This window comes from Fibroporia radiculosa (genome assembly GCF_000313525.1).
Source record: "Fibroporia radiculosa TFFH 294 genomic supercontigs, scaffold2928, whole genome shotgun sequence".
Lineage (NCBI taxonomy): Eukaryota > Fungi > Basidiomycota > Agaricomycetes > Polyporales > Fibroporiaceae > Fibroporia > Fibroporia radiculosa.
In genome coordinates this window covers 1-22,525 of record NW_012133372.1, presented here as the reverse complement: position 1 = coordinate 22,525, position 22,525 = coordinate 1, and the positions used below count along the sequence as shown (strand labels likewise).

General features: G+C 48.7%; 6 protein-coding genes across 6 annotated transcripts; 4 read left to right on the top strand and 2 right to left on the bottom strand.

Moving 5' to 3' along the window:
- Window positions 1–931: 931 nt before the first annotated feature.
- Window positions 932–1,334, top strand: FIBRA_04404 (uncharacterized protein; the record flags this gene model as incomplete). Its single annotated transcript, XM_012326206.1, has 2 exons — window positions 932–1,206; window positions 1,256–1,334. The coding sequence occupies 2 exons, from the start codon at window positions 932–934 to the stop codon at window positions 1,332–1,334; spliced, it is 354 nt and encodes a 117-aa protein (XP_012181596.1).
- A 560-nt stretch (window positions 1,335–1,894) lies between these two features.
- FIBRA_04403 (uncharacterized protein) lies at window positions 1,895–4,295 on the bottom strand (the record flags this gene model as incomplete). The annotated part of the gene is made up of 12 exons (XM_012326205.1): window positions 1,895–2,191; window positions 2,243–2,257; window positions 2,316–2,428; window positions 2,481–2,510; window positions 2,563–2,645; window positions 2,698–2,792; window positions 2,845–3,059; window positions 3,118–3,211; window positions 3,264–3,322; window positions 3,372–3,670; window positions 3,720–4,036; window positions 4,107–4,295. 12 exons carry the CDS (start codon window positions 4,293–4,295, stop codon window positions 1,895–1,897), a joined length of 1,806 nt encoding a protein of 601 aa, XP_012181595.1.
- A 1,982-nt stretch (window positions 4,296–6,277) lies between these two features.
- On the top strand, window positions 6,278–6,892 carry FIBRA_04402 (uncharacterized protein; the record flags this gene model as incomplete). The annotated part of the gene is made up of 5 exons (XM_012326204.1): window positions 6,278–6,286; window positions 6,340–6,385; window positions 6,438–6,517; window positions 6,572–6,639; window positions 6,700–6,892. 5 exons carry the CDS (start codon window positions 6,278–6,280, stop codon window positions 6,890–6,892), a joined length of 396 nt encoding a protein of 131 aa, XP_012181594.1.
- Window positions 6,893–6,995: 103 nt separating this feature from the next.
- On the bottom strand, window positions 6,996–9,434 carry FIBRA_04401 (uncharacterized protein; the record flags this gene model as incomplete). The annotated part of the gene is made up of 6 exons (XM_012326203.1): window positions 6,996–7,491; window positions 7,547–8,026; window positions 8,086–8,293; window positions 8,348–8,394; window positions 8,446–8,609; window positions 8,670–9,434. The coding sequence occupies 6 exons, from the start codon at window positions 9,432–9,434 to the stop codon at window positions 6,996–6,998; spliced, it is 2,160 nt and encodes a 719-aa protein (XP_012181593.1).
- Window positions 9,435–10,637: 1,203 nt separating this feature from the next.
- On the top strand, window positions 10,638–11,174 carry FIBRA_04400 (uncharacterized protein; the record flags this gene model as incomplete). The annotated part of the gene is made up of 4 exons (XM_012326202.1): window positions 10,638–10,682; window positions 10,736–10,801; window positions 10,855–11,097; window positions 11,154–11,174. The coding sequence occupies 4 exons, from the start codon at window positions 10,638–10,640 to the stop codon at window positions 11,172–11,174; spliced, it is 375 nt and encodes a 124-aa protein (XP_012181592.1).
- Window positions 11,175–19,388: 8,214 nt separating this feature from the next.
- FIBRA_04399 (uncharacterized protein) lies at window positions 19,389–19,926 on the top strand (the record flags this gene model as incomplete). The annotated part of the gene is made up of 2 exons (XM_012326201.1): window positions 19,389–19,564; window positions 19,644–19,926. 2 exons carry the CDS (start codon window positions 19,389–19,391, stop codon window positions 19,924–19,926), a joined length of 459 nt encoding a protein of 152 aa, XP_012181591.1.
- Window positions 19,927–22,525: the final 2,599 nt, after the last annotated feature.

The window sequence follows — 22,525 nt, the reverse complement described above, 5'->3', positions numbered from 1 at the left end:
GGGTGCTGGGGGGCCGGGGGCGGCGGGGGTGGCACGGCCTCAAACTCTGCCACATGCGACGCAATGACTTTGGTCTCCCATTTCTGCAGAGATTTGTAGCGGCGGAAACACGGGGGGACAACGCACTCACATGCTGCAGGTCAGCCAACACGTCCTCGGATACGCCGTATTCGTCAAACTCGGACTTTATGTTCGCGATCACGTCGTCGATGACGGAGCGATAAATAGAGGGCTCACCAGGGAGCGAATGTCACTCGCTGCCAATGTACAGACCATACACGGTGTATTGCTCACCACAATTTTATTCGACATGGCTCAACGCGCTGCTCCCGGGACCGTCGATAACAACGAGCTCGAAGGGCGGCGGGCGTGGTGGAGGTAGGAAGGGTGAGTCATGCATTTATACAAGGTTGCGATAGCTGGAAGGGTTCGTGCTCCGCATGAAACTCCGCTACCCGGACGCATTCCCACGCACGGACCTCTGACGCAGCTGTGGCGAACGCTCACTGCAGTCACTACTCACTTGAAGTTCGATTCACTGCGATTCACTCTGAACTCCTAAACATACGACAGAACCGTGCTATACCGGAGATGTACGAGTGGCCTCACTCCACAAACGCGACACTGGCCCTTGCGGAGTATCAGGGCATCGCCTCAAGCGTGAGGACGTTCTCTCCACTGACGTAGAAGGCGTTTGAGCATAAAGATAAAGGTATATGAGTAGGAGTAGGAGACGCAACTCTCGTCCACACATCGTTACTGGATTATACCCACAATTATACCCTTACATTCAACCAGGTATTAGGTACGCACCTTCCCTCGGAAGATTGCCATTGTTGACATAGCTTCTCGTCCAGCCATGCCGTTGTTCCATTCATCTACGCCAGAGGAGGCTACGCCGCCCGCACATGAGCCCTCCCGCACCCGCAGCATGTTCTCCCGCCGTTCTAATACACCAGAGGACGAACGTCAGTCCCCAACCAACGGCGCCCGCTCAACTGGATTTTTTGGACGTCGTCGCTCCTCGTCTTCGGAGAAGGACCACGGTCATGCCAGGAAAGACCCGTCTGTCATTGCGGCTCGTCAGAAAGTCACGGAAGCCGAGGCGGCCGAGCGTGAGGCGGACAGGGCTCTCATGCAGGCTCGCGCCGCGGTACGCGGTGCCAGGGAGCACGTGAAGAATATTGAGAGAGAAGCATCGGAAGAGTGTGTTGTCCTGCTGTCCCCCTCTCTTACATTGCTGACCTGTATCAAGTGCGAAGCGGGCGAAAGCCAAACAGTTTGAGGCCAAGAACATCAGCAAGAGTGCGCGATCTTTGGGTCGACACGGTTAAGCAGTTGATGTACCGCGCGCATCAGCTGATGTGTCGCACTCTTTCCGCGCACAGCAATTGGTCTAAATACTCTCAATTCCTATAATGTATTCTAGTTGTATTCTAGCTCTTCACAAATCACTTGGTTCTTATTCATAGGTGAAACAGAGTATACGCGTGATGTGATAACACGGGGTATGATGACGACTAGTCACCGCCATGCAAAGCCTGGGTATCGTCGATTTGTCATTGTTCACACCCTCTCTAATAGAGAAGCAGAGCTTTAGCGTGGATAATTGCTCGATTCATCGCATCGAAAGCTAGACTACTGTAGCTATCGTCTACATAAGGCCATGCCCTCAAAGACAATAAACGAGTCACGAACAAACAGTGTGGATAATACATATGTGAGATACTAATATGACTAGTAAAGGTTTTAACGTTCATGGGAAAGCAGAGAGAATGTGTACGTGTCAGCCCGATCCAATGATACAAAGTAAAATAAGACGACAATCTAGTCAAACGAACAGCGAGGAGCAATACCTAGCTTAATATACAATGCGCGGCGAGGAGAGGGGAGATCAGTCTCTATTAACGTCTTTCATTAAGCTATCCGACGATGGGCTGTTGGATTCCCTAAGGATGTTAACCCGCGGTCTTCCGATAGTAAGCTCGATCATGCCCGTCGCACGTAGGCTCTTCGTGGAGGGATTCTCTGTTTGAGAAAGCGTATCCTGTACCTCAGGCTGACCGCGCATCAACCAGATGACTTGCAAGAGGCCCAGGCCTGTGACAGGCGCAACCTGCCTACTGACTCCTTGCGTCAGGATGACGGACAGAACAAAGAGCAGAACAGAGGCAGTTAGACCACATGCAAGCTGGAAGCGTCGTTAGCGGCTATTGCCTCCATGTAGTCACGGCACACTTACCGGTGTGAGGTTGAGCTATAATGTTAAATGAGGTAGGCACAAAGTAGACATCATAGGTGATTGAAAGACGTACGTTCAGACGAGATTGCGTCACCGCTCCTAGAGCTTGCCCACGAGATGTGGCAACATAGTAATTCTGACCATCGAGCTGCTGGGTATAGAACGTGTTCGGTCCAATGTTGGCAGCTGCGACATCATAGTCAGTAGTGTTAGAATGCATGGCAAAATCGCGACCGACCTCCCCAATACAATGCAGCAGTAACACTCCCTATTCTCTCGATGAAAACATATCTGCACCGACCAGTACTGCGAGCACGTACCGAGATAATTCTCAACGTCACGCAGTGAAATAGTGGAGGTCACCGGAAATCCCGGGAACATTCCTAGCCTTTGCATGAGATATCTGTGGCAAAAGTGAGCTTCTCTGGGAATTTGATAGGTAGATGGCACTCAACGATTCAATGACGGTTGCATAACCTGCACTGTTGTAAGCAACCGGATCATCATCAACATTTGCCGAGGTTGTTGACCACTCAAACATGTCACCCCACTGTGCAGGCAGGATTAGCATACTGTAAATCCGTATGATCAACCGAACACACCGCATCAACCTGCGGATCCTCCACGTAGTCAATGAACCACGAAACATTTCCATATTTTGGCTCCCATAGACTCCATCCTGCAGAAGTCTTTACAACACCAGGTTCTGCCGCCAACAGCTGTCTTGTTTGAGCGTCGACGGTTGCATATTGTTCCGTCCATGATAATGTGCACCCCATGGCCTGGACATTATACAGTGTATATTGCTGATTGCCCTCTTACTCGGCGTCAGCGGATCAAAGCTTCCAGACAAAATGATGCCGAGCAGAACAAACCTGCACTCATTGGAGGGTCGAGCGTCACCACTCCTTCAGACGCACCCGTACTATCTGTGATGTTGATGGTCGCATATACGATTACGTTGCGCCCCTAAGTGACAGACAGTAAATGTATGAGCTCCACCAAGACGGGCTAGGCGTACCAAAAGTGGAGGATATGACTCTATGAAGCGGTAAGGTACAACCTTGATCGCATTCGGCACTACCAGGATATGATGAGTTGTCCTAATCGTATATAAGACATTACCTACAAATATAAGGTACACCGAATGCCAAGTTGTAGTCGCCATACACGCTCTGTACATACCAAGTTCCGTCTGTCTCGCTCACATTTGAGTTCACCGCAGTAGTATTGGACAGGTGCTGACAGGTCACGTTGGCTCCCCATGCACCCACAGAGACATTACCAACTGCGTTGCTGTTATCCAGTACATCGAAGAGAGTCCCGTTATACAACCCCATAGTCTCTGAAGGGACTGCCTGGCCAATGAAGGGCAAGAGCTGAGACGTATCCCCCCAGAAAAAGAATGGATAGGAATTGTCAGTCACTCTAGCATGTCACAATTAGAGAACACTAAATGCAACGACAAATCGCTCACGATTTGTTCAAAACGAATTCGGGCATACTAATGGCGGAGCCGATCGTCGCGACCCCGGGGTTGTTGAAAGTGTCCATGGAAAATAAGGACGGGGTAGTGATGTGGAGAGCAGCGATCGCCGAGAGATATACGACGACTAGGAATGTACCACTAATGGCAGCAGGTACAGCAGTCTGCCTTACTAGACTCAAGAAGGCCGATCCTAAACCATTCCAGGCTGTTGATATATCATGAGTAGCAGTCAAGGTCTGTGACCGGGTGAGTAGCCGCTTCAATGCAAGATGTTGCGTTGTAACCACGAGCAGGACGGTATAAACCTGTGGCAAACATGGAGCTTGTAAGCAGTGCACATTGGACAGGTATTTCAAAAGACGAGAAAACCCTTACCGTGACAAATAGTTGGAGGACAACGACAATGACAGTGGATGCCTTGCCGCTCTCATTCAATGAGACCACCACTGCATGTTCCCCGTGAACAGACCAGACAATAAACAGTGTCACATGGAAAAAGATGAGAAGGAAATGCAAGAGGATACATAACCAGCGGAGAAGCCTAACATTATGCAGGGGAAACATAGCTACCGCGACGGGTTGCGTCGAAGAGCGGATGCGTGCCCTCTTGTTCCCGATATTTGAGGCGAGAAGATAGGCGACTCCGACTCTTCGGTTAACTCCGTGGATTCAAATGCACGAGTCCGATCCGAGATTTCATATTTTAGACGCCCAGAACTGTTGGTTGTTGTAACATGTCGTACCCGCCAAGTCGGCGTGTCATCGATATTGCGTCTGCGATTAAATGCTGATTGTTATACACTTGGAAAAAAGGGGTCACAGGACAAACCTTTCTGTATCTATATAGACTAGGCTGAGGTAGTTCTGGTGCTTACAGGGATAGCGTGAAATGATGGGCTTGGGTTTGAGTGATGCCGCCCAGGGACAAAGTGGCTGCTGAATTGGGCTGTCAACCCAATTTGACCTGGATCAAGGCTGCCAAGTGGAGCGTGTACCATGGACTTGCACGTCGGGTGTTGCTGTCACTACTGACCTGTGGGATCACGGCATGCATGAGACACGTAAACTGTTCAGTCGCACAAGCGCATCCTGTAACACTACCAGATTTGGATTCTGACGCACTCACCTGCCGTATTCTTTGCCACCGCTAGCTACTAGTAGTGGGGAAGAAATTCTCTTGCCAACAGTGTCCCAAGCTCGCCCTGTCACTCGCAATATTCCTAATGTATCTTAGCAATTCAATTGCAGGATTCATACCATCGAGCAAAGCTTCCAAATCACGTACATTGCTATTGCTCTAATGAGTTATCAAACTCATCATAACTAACTGTCACTCACACGTCATATGGTATCCAGTACGTAGACCTATTGACACTGGTGGGTGAGCGCGCGGTGCTGGGGCCTGACATTGAAATATACTATATACTCAGTCACTTTGTGCTCACGTAATTACGCCGAGCACTCAAAAGACAGAAAAACATCGTGGCAGCCATAGTGGTCCAGAAGATGAAGCGTCAGTCCTAGTGCCCCAATGTGAAAATTAGGGCGTATTGGGGGACAGAATCTTGAGATAAAGGTATTGACAGACCTCAACTAATAATAGTTTCATATGGGAAGCAAACGGGGAGTACAATTTGCATTATGGGAGAGAGAGGGGAGGAACACACAGCAATAGGTTATTTAAAGACCGCATCCAGTGAGGGATACAGCTTTGTCGTCAGGCTTAGTTGTCAAAGCAGGCACTGAAGTATGAGAATTGCATTAGATGCACTCGGTGCTCTACTGAGCTATTATAAAATGTATAACCAGTGAATGTTCCAGGAAAAACATCAATGATAGTTCCGCTTACCTGCGCAGGTGGGAGATGCTGGTTGTGAGTGTCCTCGAAATCACAGGGAAAGCAAAGAAGCGAGTAAGACGATGAGTCCGGCACCACCACTGATATTTACGAGATTGGAATCTTTATCGTCGATAGAAGAGCTATGGGCTAATTTCATCCATCGACAATACCTGGCTGGCCGAGTCAGAGTTTCAGCTCAAAACGTTCCTACAGCAATCGTACTCGCTGCAGCGCGTCCCTATGTACTCGGCTATAGCCTCTACGACATCGATGAAGGTCCCGTTCGCGTCATAGCCCTGGTTCAAATGAGGGTGATGTTTCAGGAGATATTCTAGGTCTGCTCCAACAGCTCATGAGGTACCTGTAGACCAATTCAACTAACATCTAGACCACATAAAAGCCAGAGACTCAACGCTTCAGCAGTCTGGAGTACCAATCACACAGTGGGTCCCTGAGCCCTCGCCAAGTATGATGACTGGGAGAATATTGAGTGATGTTAGTGAATATTGAGGTACTCAAACTATGTGTGAAGATTGAAGCATCTTTAATTTGCTCGAATCTCGGTTTTTCCTCAATGATGCGTGACGTGACTACCGCAATCGTCACATCAGTTCCGAAATCGCACCTAGGCATTGAACGAGATCTCAGGCCGGTGCCACCAGTGTTCATCATAAACTCCATCCTTTGGTGATTCTTCCTAGAAAATATGCGCATGGTGCGTGTCTGACGTGGATAGTAGAATGAATGCATTGAAGACGCTTCGATCAGCTATCGCAAGAAGACGAGAAGGATGATACGGCGGAGGTGACATGGGGTGCGTGGCATGCATTGTACTGCCCACAGGCGTATTGCTGAGCTGCGCTTAGAGGACCAACAGCGGATTAATACTTTCTCCAAGATCAATACTCGGCTGCGTGGAATTGAAGAAAAAATAACAGAATTAAAGGTGCGCCCGAAGTTGCGCGCGACCCTGGAAACGACTTAGTATAGGCTTCTGCAGCAAGAGAAAGAGGCTCTCGATGATTTGTCCATGGAACTCGAGTTAGCAGATGATGACCAACCTGTCATGTGCGTCCTTTTCCTGACCTTTCGTGGACTTCACTTAAGGCAGAGATTGCTCTTTACTAGGTACAAAGTTGGAGAGGCGTTCCTTCACTTACCACACGGCCGTGCTATGAAACGGCTAGAGAAAGATCAGAATGAATTGGACTCGGAGCTGTCCAGGTTCTCAGAGCGGGCAGAGGAGTGCCAAAAGTCGATGACGGAGCTCAAGGTCATTTTGTACGCGAAATTCGGAAAAGCAATCAACCTGGACGAGTGACATTCCTACTGTTAGCTCGACTGCGCTCTCCCTCTCTATACCGGTAATTTCTACTCTCCATTGTAGCGATAATGTCCCACGTCCTGCAGTATGATACACATGGTCATTCATATTCATCTGTGTTGATCAAGTCTAGCAAGTTTCGATCAGGCTGCTTCGCATCTTCCTTCACGAAAACCATGAGCTTCTCGAATACTTCTGTCCTCTGCTTGAATCTCTCCGCTGATGGCGGTACGCCGACAGATAGTGTCTCCGCTGGGTCCTCTTCTAAGCGGATTACAGGTTGCGATTCCAAACCTCCTTGCGTCTCGCCGGTGCGATCCTCCATTTCTTCGTCTTCCGATTGTAGCGCATCCGCCAACATATCTCTACCTGTCTTTGCAGACGATGCTAGGTCGTGATCAGATGACAATATCCCAGCATGCCTCTGGCTTGTACTGGATGGTGCCATCGGTTTGGTAGAAGCTAAGAGATGGGAAAGGAGAGAGCGGAATATATGTGCCTCATCTGAATCTGAATGGTTCACGACTTCAGACACTTTTGTTTGCAAGAAAGCGAGTGCTTGAACCGCGGGAGCGTCCTCGCACATCTCGCGAAATCTGAGTGGTCACATTCCCCTATTATTCAACTCTTCCAATCTAGAATCACACTTACTGTTGCTGCCTTATGTCATATCTTGCCCTGCGCACGATGTCTTCCGCCAAAGGCCTGGATCCAAAGCGAGCTTTGTAACCTAGTTTTCGATACGACAGATCGACAACATACCGCTGCAAGTGCATGTTCCAGAAGTCATCAAGACGATCCTCCTTGGTTGCATCTGGTCCCTCCAGAGGCCGTTCCCTGGCTGCATCGCGGAATGATGCATGATCATCATTTCCATCTCGTACGATCCCTGAGTTACCACCGTGCATGTATATGATTTTGTTGATAGAGTCATACACAACCTGGTGTGCGTAACGCGGCGAAGGAGCCATCCGATCTGGTGGGTGAGATGACGATGCGGCAGGAGAATCACCTAAGAGAATTTTACTCCATTTTCCCGGTCGGTCTGGTCGATCAAATCGGTACACCCAGCTTGGCGCATCGCTCTCCAAGACTGTCATCCCAGAACGATTACGAGATAGGCCAGAAAATCTGAACAACTATGAGTTAGTTTCGACTATATCCACAATGGCTAACAGGAGGCAGCTCACACGTAGATCTCGTGCAATTCGGGATCGATGGCGGCCCTTTGTGTGAAGCAAGCATCGGGCCCTCCAATAGCTGAGAAATTGGAGAAGAGGCTGGTCATAGTACCTGAAGGAATATGATAGGCATACATATCTGAGAGATATTTGTCGTCTCGCTGCCCAGCGAATATGATCAGAGTACGAGAGATGGGTTCGAGCAACATTGAATGGCCTGGGGCAAACAGAATCAGTATACTGAATGCAAAATTGTGGGAGGGTGGCCTACCAAATCGAGATGAAGCAGTTTGATCAACATTGTTTGAGCCTGACATACTAGACCATGTCAACTAAAGATTCATAGTCTCAATTCGACCATTGACTCACTGAGCCTGCCACAATCCAGTGCGGATGTCATATGAATATAGTCCCGAATATTTGCATATCTCCCATTCACCATCGACTACACGACCACCTGACACCCATATAACTTGGGCCTCACATTCGATGACCATCTGGTGGTCGAATATCAAAGATGGCCCATCAACAACCTGGGCAGAAAATATTACTATAAATCGAAGGCATACATTGACAAGGATCCTTGGTCATACCGAAGTGTCGGTGGACAGTAAGGTCCATTTCCCCGCTTGTACGCCCCGAGTATCGTAGCGATAGAACTCAGAACGATATGTTAGCCAGGGTAGAGGTGTAACATCCCGTGCTCGTGGCGGATCAGTAGGCCTTTCGTGATTTCGACCTGGGCTAGTGGGCCTTGGCGAACCTACGTTCCCATCCCTTGTGTCCGCTGAATCCGCTGAGTCACCATCTCCCAGTCTTCCAAGCAAGTATATTGAACCAGTCTTGCTATTGAAGACCATTTTATGGCACGCCCGCGGGCTCGGGCCATTCTCGTCACGGGACGTTGCAGCACTAAGGCACTTCCATGTGTCATGATGTACGTTGTAGACCCAAAAATCATCCATGTTGCGCTGCCCATCCCATCCGCCAAACAGATAAATGAGGCCATTCTGCTCATCTATGCACATCGCGTGTCCGCCTCGACGACTAGGCTCAGAGCCATCAGCGTCGAGTGCGTGGAGTTGGGTCCAATGGGCGTGTGGCGCACGAGCATAACGATAGGAATCAAAAAGTCCAGAAGATGCGGCAGGAAGGAGAGCCTCTTCCGCCCGAGACCAGTCACCCTTGATCACGATGCTGTCGTAGAGCTGAGTCACTAGAGGATGTTCGAGCTCGAGATCGGATCGAGAGAGCACATCGTTGAAAGGCGTGAGAAAACGGCGCTGACGAAGATGTTTAAGAACGAATCGTAGCACTGTAACCTCACGATACTTGAAATCCAGAAGTTCAGTTGACATTTAGCTTGAAATAAGAAACTCACTTCTTCATGCTTGGCTTGGATTTGTTGTACATACTCCTCATCCATGATTCCTATCATGGAGATGTGCCAAATTGACGTATGAAAGCTCTGTCCATGAGGCCTGTACACATACAATGTCCTGAGTTGAACGTATCCGGCAATACAACTTTGAAATCGTACGCTAAGGGGACAATTTTTACATAACGCGTTGGAAAGCATATGCCAGCACTATTCGTATGTCGGAGAGAAAATGTTTCTTTGTATGCATCATTTTTGAGACCAGTATGCAGGACCTTAGATTCAACACTTAGCAAGAAGATATGCCAGCCGGCGAGATGCTCACTTCTGTCATGTTGTCTTGTGTCAATCCCACGTAGACTTTGAATTCTTTCATGTTACAGGGGTGGGCTATCACAAAGCAGACAGCTAGATCGATCTCAGAGACGACAATGTTCCAGTCGAGTACTCACGCTTATGGAACTGTGGTCGGAAAGAAACATTATAAATCATCCAATTATCTGCGCATGATGAGGGACACACCTTTCCAAACGAGATGCTTTCTTATACTTGTTTAGTAAATGCTCGCAGGTCATGTAATAGTAGGTGCTCAACTGAGTATGCATAACTGCGTGAGACGGAGAAGCATCCACTGCTTTACGCTTGGTGTCTGGTACGCTCCGCTCCATCTACTAGTTTGGTCCAAAGGGCTATCGACAAGGATATTCTCTGCAACATATTTGCCACTATGCTCTGAACAATCCGCGATTGTATACTCGAGCGGCACCGCAAGAGGTTGGTGCTCCATACTATCAATCCGGCGGAAGTGAAGAAACTTTTGGTGGAACTCGGAAAAGTTCACGCAGCCCTCTCCAAGCCCCCAGCAGAAGTAGATGGTACCAGCAAGAGGACTCGTCCGAGAGTGAACAGGTTCAACAAAACACTTTCATTGTCAAGGCGAGTTGACGCCGCCACATGACGCGTCAGACCCACACTGCTTTAATCTAGACGCCCGGCTACCGGTGTTAGCCGATAGTCAGAGCGTCCATACCGCGTCGTTGCCGTACACAAAATCTCATCCACGCCTCGCTCCTCAAGCCCGCCTTCCCTTACGATCGCAGAAATGGTGAGTACCGTATAGGATTCTACTAGCAGGATTGTGCTAGGAGTTTTCTGGTCGACTGGGCATGTCGCGTTATGGTGGATGATCGCAGCGATATCCGGATGTACCAGTCGCAAGGACAGACGCGTATAGCCAAGATGCCTCCATATACGCAGACTAATGTACCTTTATACCTCTAGTCGACAACGGAACTCGCCGCAACATACGCCGCTCTTATCCTTGCCGATGAAGGCATTGAGATCACCGTCAGTAACTTTTTCTGCCATATTCCGCGAGCTGTACTGAGTTTTCCCAACAGTCCGACAAAATTCTCGCGTTGACAACCGCTGCGTCAGTCGAAATCGAGCCGATTTGGGCAACCCTCCTCGCAAAGGCGCTTGAGGGCAAGAATGTAAAAGAACTCCTTTCTAACGTCGGCGGTGGGGCTGCGCCAGCTGCTGGTGCGGCACCTGCGGCTGGTGGCGGCGCGGCGGCAGCAGCAGAAGCACCGAAAGAGGAAGAGAAGAAGGAAGAGGAGAAAGAGGAGTCAGACGACGACATGGTTAGTACCACCCCTCGACGGCCTTTAAATGGTACTGACGTTAACTTGGGCGGTAGGGTTTCGGTCTGTTCGATTAGTTGTCTCTCCTCATTGTCTATTATTGTTGCACATCATCTCATCCATTCATGACATGCTTGGCTGCATTCAAGCAAGTACTGGAAATACTTGCCTTGGTGGATTGAAAGACGACATTGTCAGTCAGCGTTAATGCGCGGCTCGGTGCGTCTACACATGGGTCAAGCTCATCATCGCAATTTTAGTATCAGCAGGCGCCCGACGATAATACAGTGTTGAAATGATTACGAAGCTATATGATGATTCATGCTGAGTACTGAGTCTTCGTATATGACGTGGACCACGTCTTGATAGCATATCTCCGCATGAATCATTTATGCTGCATTTTGAGAAATTGATCCCACTCCGTGATCAGAATCCTACTCTTAAATTTCTGCTAAATGTCGTCTTTTACTCAGATGCTTGCACGGCTGATATTGCCCCTTGGGGTGCACATGCTCATGAACTAACTGTGCACAACTATTGCTCCTGATTATGTATCTTTCGTAGCTGTGCGGATACAACAGTTCTCAGAAAATCATGCCAGCACGCTTGAATTGGGACGAAACCCGAAGCCTTTCGTTGACGCACGGCCCACTCCGCATAGCTGTGTTAGCGGACACAAGCGTTAACGCAACCTTCAACTTAACCTCGGGAACTAGTGTAATGCACAGATTATTGTTTTAATTGCAATTGTTTGTTCTTGGGGGGCTCGGCACAACCACATGCGGCTCAATTGCAGGTGCCGTCATTGGCCTCTGTCTTGGCGTACTTCGCAATGTCCTGAACACGATAGCTTGTGAGTAATCTGTCCAATATATAGTTGAAGCGGAAGCATGCCCACAGACATGTTTATCTGAGTAGGCGATAGAGGTATGGAGAACAGTGGGTTTACTATATTTGGTACGCATGTCTTATATGTGAGTGCTCATCGAAATTGTTGGATGGTAATTTGATGAGAAACACGTAGACGTCTAGGCGTGATGCTTACAATCTGCTCACGCGTAATAGGTGAAATGCTCTGTGACAGTGATGCCGCGGTGGGTGGCGCCCTTTCTATAGAATCCGATGGTTCATATCTGGTGAAGATTGTTTGAATATAATGAGCCATTCTAAAAGCGCCTTTGGCGCACGGTGTCTTTAAGATTTCGCTGCGGCATGACTTCTTGGCTGATATGGAAAGTATCTTTCTCTCTACACTCGAGCCTGAGACACTGACATGCTTCTCGATGGTAGGATTGCGCTGTGTTGACAGCATCTGACCTGCGGATCTACGTGAAGTTGCACCTGGCGTTGGAAAAAGGAGCGGACATCCGGCGTTGCGTTACTTCCTCCTACTTATGTACTGATGTTCGCATTCTTACAATAGGCATGAACACCGCTCAGCGATTATCGCCGCCGTCACCCTTGCCATCTCACTAACCGTATGTAGCAGGCACTCTTAATGCTATGAACCTTGGATCTTGGACTCTAATCTCCTATCAGTCACATACACGCAATGGAAAAAGAGCAACAGAAGCTCTTTTTTCGAGTGAATGGGTAGAGGCCCCTCTTAGCCTCTTAGACCAGCGCTAAGAATGAAGGTGACTATGCAGATGCGTCAACATACAAATGTCTGTCCTGGTGGATCATGATTTTCCTAGCGCTATATACCGAGTGTGCAGTTGCTCCGGGTATATCTATCTGCTTTTGGTGGCTCTTCACAGCCACAAGCGGGCCAGTTGCAAGTGCCGTCATTAGCTCTGGGCTAAGCGCACCTTGCGGTGTCTTAGGCGATTGAGGTGGAACTTCTGCACCATCTATAATGGATAAGAAGTATCATACTAAAATATATTATCATTTGAGTAGGTTGCGGATTTTATCGAAGGCTTAGTTGTGATGTGAGGGATAGGCATGTTTTATGAACACGGGTTGGTGTAAATCGAAAGGTCATGGTTCGGTGGATGAACACCATCCAGGTCGATCGTCGTGTTCGACTGGCGCAAGTTTGGCTCGAATAATGAAGGCTTTGGTAAGCTGTGCTTCGTCCATCATGTAGATTAACCTTTTTTTTTTTTTCGTTCTTGCTATCATCGAGCAGCAATGCCCGCAGTCCTAACGGTCAGATGTTCACATCCACGTATGTCGTTATTTGATCGACCCCGCCGTATTAGTCTCGTATTATCATTGGGATTTGCCCCCTTTTTTGCACTTTCTGCAAACAGCAACGGAAATAAGCCGATGCTTGCGGTGGTGGAGATTAAGTGGAGTCCTACGGAGGCGATATGTCGCATAAAGCTTCCTCTCAATCTGGGCTGACGACATTAAATTTACCCCGGATGGAGGAATGTCTCGGCGAAGAGCGGTAGACACGTTGCCAATACCATTGCCCTCCCACATCGTCGCGGCTGATCCTCGGCAGCCTCATCAAGACGAGGTCGCTGAAGGTTTTCCGTTGGGCCAAGCACGTAAGTTCTCGTATACAGGAAATTCACATATGATGAGAATAGATGACTGATTAAGGCACAGATAACGACTGCACCAGATTGTGGTGACTAAAAACGGTGGATCTGTTTTGTCCTAGAAGATGAAGATACAAAAGCTTCTGACCTGGAGGTCGTAATCTTGAAGTTGAGATGCCATCCATCAACCATGTCTATCCTAGTGGTGCACATATGGACCGCTTTGTTTAACAGCCGACTGTTTAACTACAACGTTAAACAACGGCATCCATTGCATCTATGATATCGTGGGGTTTGGAAGCTGGGAATAACAATTACCGAGATGGGCATCATACTAAAGTGGGTGACTCCGGTCAGGCCCTCCCCGCTCCCGCGATTATTTCATTTAACTTTGCAGACGTGATTCGCGATGATGCTATGCCGATATTACATCTCCCTTGGTGATAACGCGGAACTCTTCCAATATCTCGGACCGTGAGCAATGGAGCAATGATACAGATGTCGGTGAGCTTTTATTCATTGCACTCTCGTACTTTCATGTTCCGCTAATTGGTACCACTGTCTCAGGGGAAACCTCAGCCAGAGCGGCCTTTTATACGTCGAACAATCCTGCTCCAGAATATTCGAAGCCCAAGATACCTGCTCTTTGCTCGCTACCTCATAATACATGTGCTATCATCTCATCGAATATGTCGAGTATAACGGCTGCGGCCATCAATTCCCCACGCGGAGACACTCTGTGAGTCCTAAGTTCCATGTGGAGACACTCACTAAGTGCGGCTAGATCGACTGCAATAAGCTAAGCTGCAGACTGAGCAAGTTCCACAAGCCTATCCCGCACGATTGTGAGAATGAGTGCACCGACGTGTAGGCGTCATCATTCCTTCTTTCTACCATGCACGTCTTATAGAAAACACACAGAATGATGCCCGAGCAAGCCCTCGTATTAGACGTATATCAGGGATATTGCCCAATCTGTCAGGGACACGAGGCGCCCCAGTTCCATACCGAAGACAGTGATAGCGACTTGGATTCAGAGTAAATTGGGCAGGATATGCCCTTGTACGTCACTCTGCATCGTGTTAAGATCACTGGCACACTGACCAATACCCCATAATTGCATTGAAGGACTTTGCAGAGAGAACCGCCAAATGATAATCCTTTCCCAGCCAGTAGGTTTTACGCCACCGAAAATACTATGAATGTGTAGCAAATTAAGGATAGCCGAAGAGTGGAATACCATAAACAAGCTAGAGTCCACTCACGTCTAATTCTGAAAATGAGCCTCCTATTTCAGGTCCAAGATGTGCCTGAAATGCAACCGTTAGTTCAGGACGAAATATATGAGACAGTTTTTGAGTACGGCCATCGTAGGATATTGCTTAAGTAGGACGTGGTAAACAACCCAGAAAAAAAATCAGAGTCCCGGCAAGACATGGAAGACGACTCTGATAACACATCCGCACACGAGTATTGGAGCCTGACGAAGGGGTCGGCCACTGCAAGCACAAGTGAACCGAAGATGAAAGGGAGGGGGAAAGAGCTCGGAGTCATTGTGAGAAGAAAAATAGGTGCGGCTCGCTGTTTTTCAAGCGAAGAGCGGTGCGGCAAAGGAGTGTTCTCTGTGACAGACACGTACAAAGCCATTAAAAGAGTTTGCTGATCGCCACCGCGCATTTCACGAACGTAGCAGAACACAGACATGAGAAAGAGAAAATTCAGGGAGCAGCGGGAACTGTGTACGGACCTGAACGCGGACACACATATATCCCCTCCTTGGCCATAGTTTACCGTCGCACTTTTATTTCCACGGCCTGAGACGGCCTGATCGCCTCAAGAGGCCATAAGCCTACATAACTATCCCGACGAGGGAGCATCAGGAGTAACGTACACCGGGAACTTGGACGACCAAACTTTATCGATCGAGATATCGACGATGCTTCAAAGTCGTCCGCCAGCGCAACCGTGATTATTGAGATGGCATGGCATGTCACTTGGCTATCCGTGAGCGCACCGATAGTATCGACCAGTGGAAGACAGCCAGTCAGACTGGACCACTGTATCGCATGGGGCGTTGCATCAATGCGCCGCACACTGCGAATTCGTGACAGACTCCACACTGCGGCCTTCGACATCGCCACATGGTCTTTCACAGGATGTCCTGTGAACTTTGTGAATTCTGAGACTGTTCTGGGCAGGCCTCAAGCGCAGAGGCCCGGGAACGAGGACATAAGGGGGGTCCATCTGATTTGATCCGATTGAAAGAGCGAGCTCCCACATCGCATTAGAGATCCGGTGGCCGTTTCCCGGCATGAGCTGCACAAAACCATCCGGACGCAAGCCATGCATTAAGACTTGCATTTCGGGAAGCAACGCGACTCTGGAGTCTTAAGGCCAGATGAACGTTGTCAGAATGCTTTGGAAATACTGCATCAAACATGTCTGCTACAAACTTCTGTAACAGATCTATCATGTTGATATAGTTTACTGTGATTTATAGATCCCCCGGCCATGGCCATATCAAGCTTTCCTGCTAGGACCAGCTTATAGTATTAAACAGTGGGCGTGAACATATCACATACCATCGCAGAATGGATGAGTCTGATTCCGTCGGCAGAACCTTGACATCTACGGGACGAACGACACTTCAGGCCTGTCAATATTCAAATCTGCGTACAATCCTTGTTATCACATTTTTTGGATATAATCAGAACGACGCGCCTGAGAGTGACAGTGCCAATCCGACAATTAACACATACATATCCAATATGATTGGTTTTGAAAATATTCGCTCCTCCAGATGCTAACGAGGCGAGCACAACTCAATCACGTTAACGGGGGATGAACGATTATCAACCGTACACGCAGACAACTTGAAACGTACTGTCTTCGTAAAACACGGGCTGCTACCGGCCGCATGGATCGACGTGTAACCAATATGCTCTTACTGACAGTATAAGCGTCCCACTCACCAGTCGAAGAGTCTCATCGTGCATAAGACCCATTTCATAAAACCCAAACACTCACTGGTGTCACATTCATGAACGTCCGCTTGTCTCTACTGATTATTCCCGAAGGCCTACGTGGCCTCGCCGACGGTAACTGTAGAGGCATCTCCCCTCAGAGAACACAAAGCCTTTTTGGCATGTTTCCGGTCGCACGTCCTGCAGGCATAGGCACTCAGTAAAAAATACTGAGAATCGATAGTCATCTGAGAATCGTGCACCTGGCGTATCATGCTGACCGTAAGAGTAGAGCTACGGTAGAGGCTTTTAGGAGACAAACTTCGTTACGAATGTCCTCTTCTATTGAGAATGTGGGAGGTGATGAGAAAACAGACTGTCACCGACTCCCTGCGGAATACTCAACAGCATAAATATCGCAATCGAAAGTTGAACTTACCCTAATTTAAAAGAGAGACCTTTGCCCGAGTCATACAAATACGGTTATCCTCCTGGACTCTATCGCCCTGAGGTTGCAGATGCTATGAACGTGGCGCTGCACATATGCGCTGTTTGCACCTGTGAGGACGCTCAATGATCATGAGCAGCGCATACGTTACAGCATAATCCGCATACGGTCTCAGATCCGGCGAATAACACCTCCCACAATTTAGTCCTACATCCTACAAGAACGAAATGAACGTCGAAGCGTCAAACGGCGCATACGACACGTTCTATAGATTGCCCGCCCTCTTGCTTTCTTCCATAGACGGCACAGCAAATTTTTAAGGATTTCCAGGGTTCACGAGCACCGTTGAGGTTTTGTCAGGTACGCGTGGATATCGCCTATCAAGGAGTGAGGAATTTCGATGTTTCGAACCCTACGTTTCGCGGGTTTCATATTCGCAACAGAATAGATGTCGTAAGACTTAAAATGCGAAGGCGCCGGAGCATTCTAGTCGGGCACAAAGAAAAGGCAGACAACGAGAGCGAAGAAAATGAGAGACGGCGTACGCCTCGCGACGACTAATAAAAAGTCGAAGTCGCGAGCTCCCGCTTGCGCTGGCGCCTGAATAGTCAGGGTTTGTGGAAAGATCAAGCCCGGGAATTTGGCGGCTTGATCTGATCAGCTATTCACCCCGCAGATACAGATAAATATACACAGTGGAATGCGCTTGATTCGGCTTAAAGCTCTTCGCCCTCGTCGACGTAATCGCTCTGGTTAACCACTGCTTGTGCAACGCTTCCTGTCTCCAACTGCGCGCCACGAGAATGGTGGATGAAGGCGCCACTAAACACCTCGTTACTACAGCGCTCTTCGAGAACAAGTTACTAGTAGGGAAAGACAATGCTGACTGAGGTGCGTACTGCTTAGAAAGCTCATAAACAGTCGTTTTGTGCAATAGCTCCCGCTGCGCTTGATAGCGATGCAAATATAAGTCCTAGAAATGTAATCAGCGGTGCGGCAGGACAAACTTTATTGATAGGCTATGTCAAAGACGCGATGTACCAGGAAATTACCAGTGTCTACACGAGTCAGTACAGTCCCTGAAGTCGTAGACCTTCTGGGAGCAAGCCGTGAACGTCAAAGGATCCTGGCACGAAGTACTTCCTATTTTACGAGCACACACTTATCAATCATCAATGGACGACAGAGGTACTCGACATTCTGTGCTGGTTCCTGTTGGGCCAGCGACGGTGCTAAAGCCAACAAGAAGTGAACCGCAAAGCTGCAGTACCCCGACTAGTTACGGACTTGAGCTACGCATTATATTCAGGATGAGCGATGCACTGAGGCCATATGAAGACTCACCTCGCCCAAGATATCCCATCGCAAGCAAGCCGCCGTCAAGAACCGAAGTGAAAGTACCGTGTTCAACGGCCAGCGACTCTCCATCACATCTGTTTCAATTGTAGCTTCCCGGCTAGCTGAATTACAGAAGCTTGGCGAACTGCCTTGTCGCAATGGTCGATGAGACCTTCATACAGTACCTAGCACATTCTGCTGGCACGCAACACCACCCGCTCCAATCTTCCGCGATAATGGGAGACCGTCCTCCTAGGTTCCTCTATAGATCTCTATTGAGGAGTCTGCCTACAGTAATGCCGTGCGGGCTGTGGAGCAAGTGTAGTCATCTGTGATGATGATCCGTGTGGTGGGCCAGCGATGGGTGGAGGGTCCCCACTCAAGTTGGAGTTAGATAACAGAGGCAAGGTAACATTAGAGCGCCTGTGTCCGGAATTGTTCGCCTCTAAGCTTGCAGGACAACTGGCAGGCGAGTCGTAAGCTGGCACTGACGGCTCCTCATGCGCGCCGCTCATTTGTGACCTTTCTCTCTCATGTACAACAACTCGAAAACGCAACACTCACACCGTAAACATGCTTTATGATATGCGCCATCTTGTGTACCTATCCTCTTGCGTTGCGAGTCATCTCTCGAAATATCAATGGCGCTGGTTACCTCCAGCTGACTGGCATGGTCGAGTCCCGGCCAAGCTCGCTTCGTTTTCGCAGATGCGCGACCAGTCTATACGCACATTGGTATGTTTCCTCTTTATTCCTCAAGAAATCGCAGATCTAAGTTTATAGATGCGGATTTATACGATTTAGCACTCAGAAACAACGGCAACACACTTGACTACTGTCTAGTGCATTCATATCTGGATTCCGTACATGATCGACATGGGACAGTTCCGGAATTTAATGTCGGCGAGGTTGCATTCGTGGCTTAGAGTATGTCGTAAAAGCGCCATCGAATCAGCTATCTTGAATCATCAATTTCAGTATGACAGTGTCCACAGCCAGCCCCCGTGAATTGAACTCGTGGACGGCCCAATGAAGATGCTATCATCGATGGCCGCCGTAATCAATATCCAGGAAGAAGGCGCACCACCCCTCCAATCACACCTCCAGCCCATGCTTGAAGACGTGAACCGTGTCGACAATCAGAACAATGGGACTAGTGTCGTACTAGTTCAATGCCACTGTGGACTGTTGGGCGCGGATAACGGTTCTGACTTGAAACGTTCGTGGGTAGTACGGGATTCCACGCCGAGATATCAATGTGAACACTGATAACCATGGATCCGCACCAACTCTGGCACGCAGAGCATTCGCGTTACCGCACCGTCGCGCCGTACCAGAAGCGAGCCACACCGTCGGTGGTCTTATTCCAGCCGAAGCTATGTTCTATGGCGACTTCGCTGTTTATGCTATGTTGTATCTGTATCTCCAGCTCATGTCCATTACCCGCAAAATGTGTTACCACCTCCTCGCCTATATTGAGTTCGCGTGCGCGCATCAGCACATGGTTCGACGGCGCCATGTGAGTGCTCTCCTGCCATTGCGCGCGCAGCCGAATTACGCACGCGAAATGGGCCATAATCCCTAAGATGGACTGATCAGGCAAGACGCTGCAATGACATTCGGAAGTTCGAAAATTTCAGTGCATGAACACAGTAAAAGGGAACAAGTGAATGCACTTTGCAGTGCACTCTCTCAAACAATCGTAGTCGGTCAGATTATGGCGTCTGCTTAGCCGGCATGTCCACGCGTTGCATTCAATCGTGATGGGGACTAGCCACCGGCAATGTTATGTATGTCTTGGAATAGGTCCAGTGCAGATGCCACGAGCGGGGACAGTTAGGGTCAACGGAGCGAACGGGGTTTACAACGATAATAACGAGTCGGAAAAAGAGGAAGGAGCTTAGACAGCTATTCCAGCGTTACTAGGGTTTCCGTGGGTAGGGCCGGCTGGCCGCCGATCTGGAGAAAGAATAGTAGCCGATGGTATATGTAAAATAGTACCATACCATTGCGTATCATCCCTCGACCGAGACTACATCTCATATTGGCATTGGTTATAGGTGTACTACGCATTACTTGCTTCCTACATGCCTGATCGAGCGCTGGTATGGTCAAGGTTCTTGTGTGTTCGCGTTAAGTTGTTGTAGCCGGTTTCAAATATTTCATCATCACCCTTCTGGAAGACTGCGCAGGATGGTCATACGACAGCTATATGTAATTCTCATAACAGCAATTTTTCCTGGCGGAGCTATCATTGTTCCTTCATGCAGAGTCGAACTTGAGTTTCCGAAGTAGCTCATTGCTCCCACTACTCCCGCGTTCAAACACTAGCACTTCACACTCCTGAGACGCTGAATAGGATAATCTCCCCGCTGACAATTCTGGGCCTCAGCTTTCTGTCAAACTTGCATTCGGTCAGGTACAAGTTTGTGGATCTGGCTTCAAGAGATTTATGATGACGCAGGCATGTCCGAGTTCTGGCCATTGATACGGAACCGATAAAATATTGTGCAGTGCGCAATCCGGATACCCCTCGAAGTCATATAAGATACTGAGTGAATCATATGATATATCGAACTCTCAGCCTTTTGAGCTGGAAGTGCAGAAGCTTATTGTTGCGCTCGGCGCCACTACGCCAGGAGCATAGTTCAGTCGAGCTGCAGATTTACATTACAGCGAAGGGAATAAAATAAGTCTCAACTGCCTCGATCCATATGCTGAGGCTTGTTCTTACATAACTGTTCCTGGACCACTGTTTCGAAAGCATATTGGATATGAAGTAGATTCGGAGGTATATCGACCTTACTGCTCATGGCCGTTCGGAACATAGCTTAAATCTCGGAGGATTTCAGTATGATGCTCTGCGTCCTCCGAAGATTTGTCTCCAGCCACCAAACCCGAACGATTGGTGCCGAGCGGCGAGACCATTACTGAAGACCCCCGCAGACAGGCCTTCCCTTCTGAGTCTTCGAACTCGGATATTGCAATACAGTATGCAACGAGTGCGACAATGCGACAGCACGACCGGTGCTATCTGCCACCGTGACGGATTCTGTGGAGTGAATGAGCAGTGATCTCAAAAGCTTCGAGATTCCTTAAAGCATACCGTACGTACCATATATTCGTCGCGACCTCCGAATTTTACAGTTGCTGCAGAAGGCAATACGAGCTTCTTACCATAAAATGTCGTTATTCACCGGAGAGGTGGACGCCGCGGAAAAGGTGTTTTTCGAAAGGGTCCAATCTCAAACCCATTTAGAAGTGCTTTGTAGACCAATGGGCGAATATACTGCTTGAGGTACCCGAGCTCGCTAGATGCATACTCATAGACACTCTCACCTGGGGCAATCTCACCTGCGGATACATTTTGAACACGCGTACACGCAGAGAAATCTCCCGCTGAGCTCTGGTCATACGTGAAGCCTTGGGCGAGGGAGAAGCGACAGCCTCTTTGGTCCTATGGCATGTTCCGCTAATAATCTCTGGGTATAGTAAATTATTAGGCATAAGTCGTTACTACGGAAACACCCCATGCTGAGCTGAATAGAGGGATTCACCAATAGTAAATAAGTCTTCCTCGTGCTCTCGTTGTTATACCTAACGTCTGCACTGTCCAATGACCATACCCAATGCAAGAATTGCCCAGGGAAGTGGACTTGAATGGAACCAGCGAAAGAGATCATTGGAAGGAGGATTTCAAATCCCGTAATGTAAGTATTGTGCATTCATATCATGAAAGCAAAATACTCAGATGCTGAAGGAGATGGCGTCACAGTTGACATTGAGTCATAATGCATACAAAAACCTCGTACTACATAGCCTTATTAGGTATTTCCAGGCCCGATCACAATACTCATTATCCATGAAAGGCTATGCATTACAAGGTCTCATTCAATGCATTATGAGCATCACCACGCATGCAAGTCGGACTTAGAATGTACTCATTCGCTTTCGTCGAGGGCATCTGAAAAAGGAAATCGAAGCTCGATGAACTGACGAACGAGCTGCTTTGGCAGCAGAGTTCAAAAGTGAGAACGGCTGGGCACGAGCCTAATCACCACACTCAACTTAGGCTTAGGTGGTCTCGTGCCCAGACGTGTCTTCGACGCGTCTGGGGTAGCCCCCTTCCAGAGGCGCCCGCTGAGCGCCCTATGTAACGGTCACACTGGCCTTCTCGGCCCGTT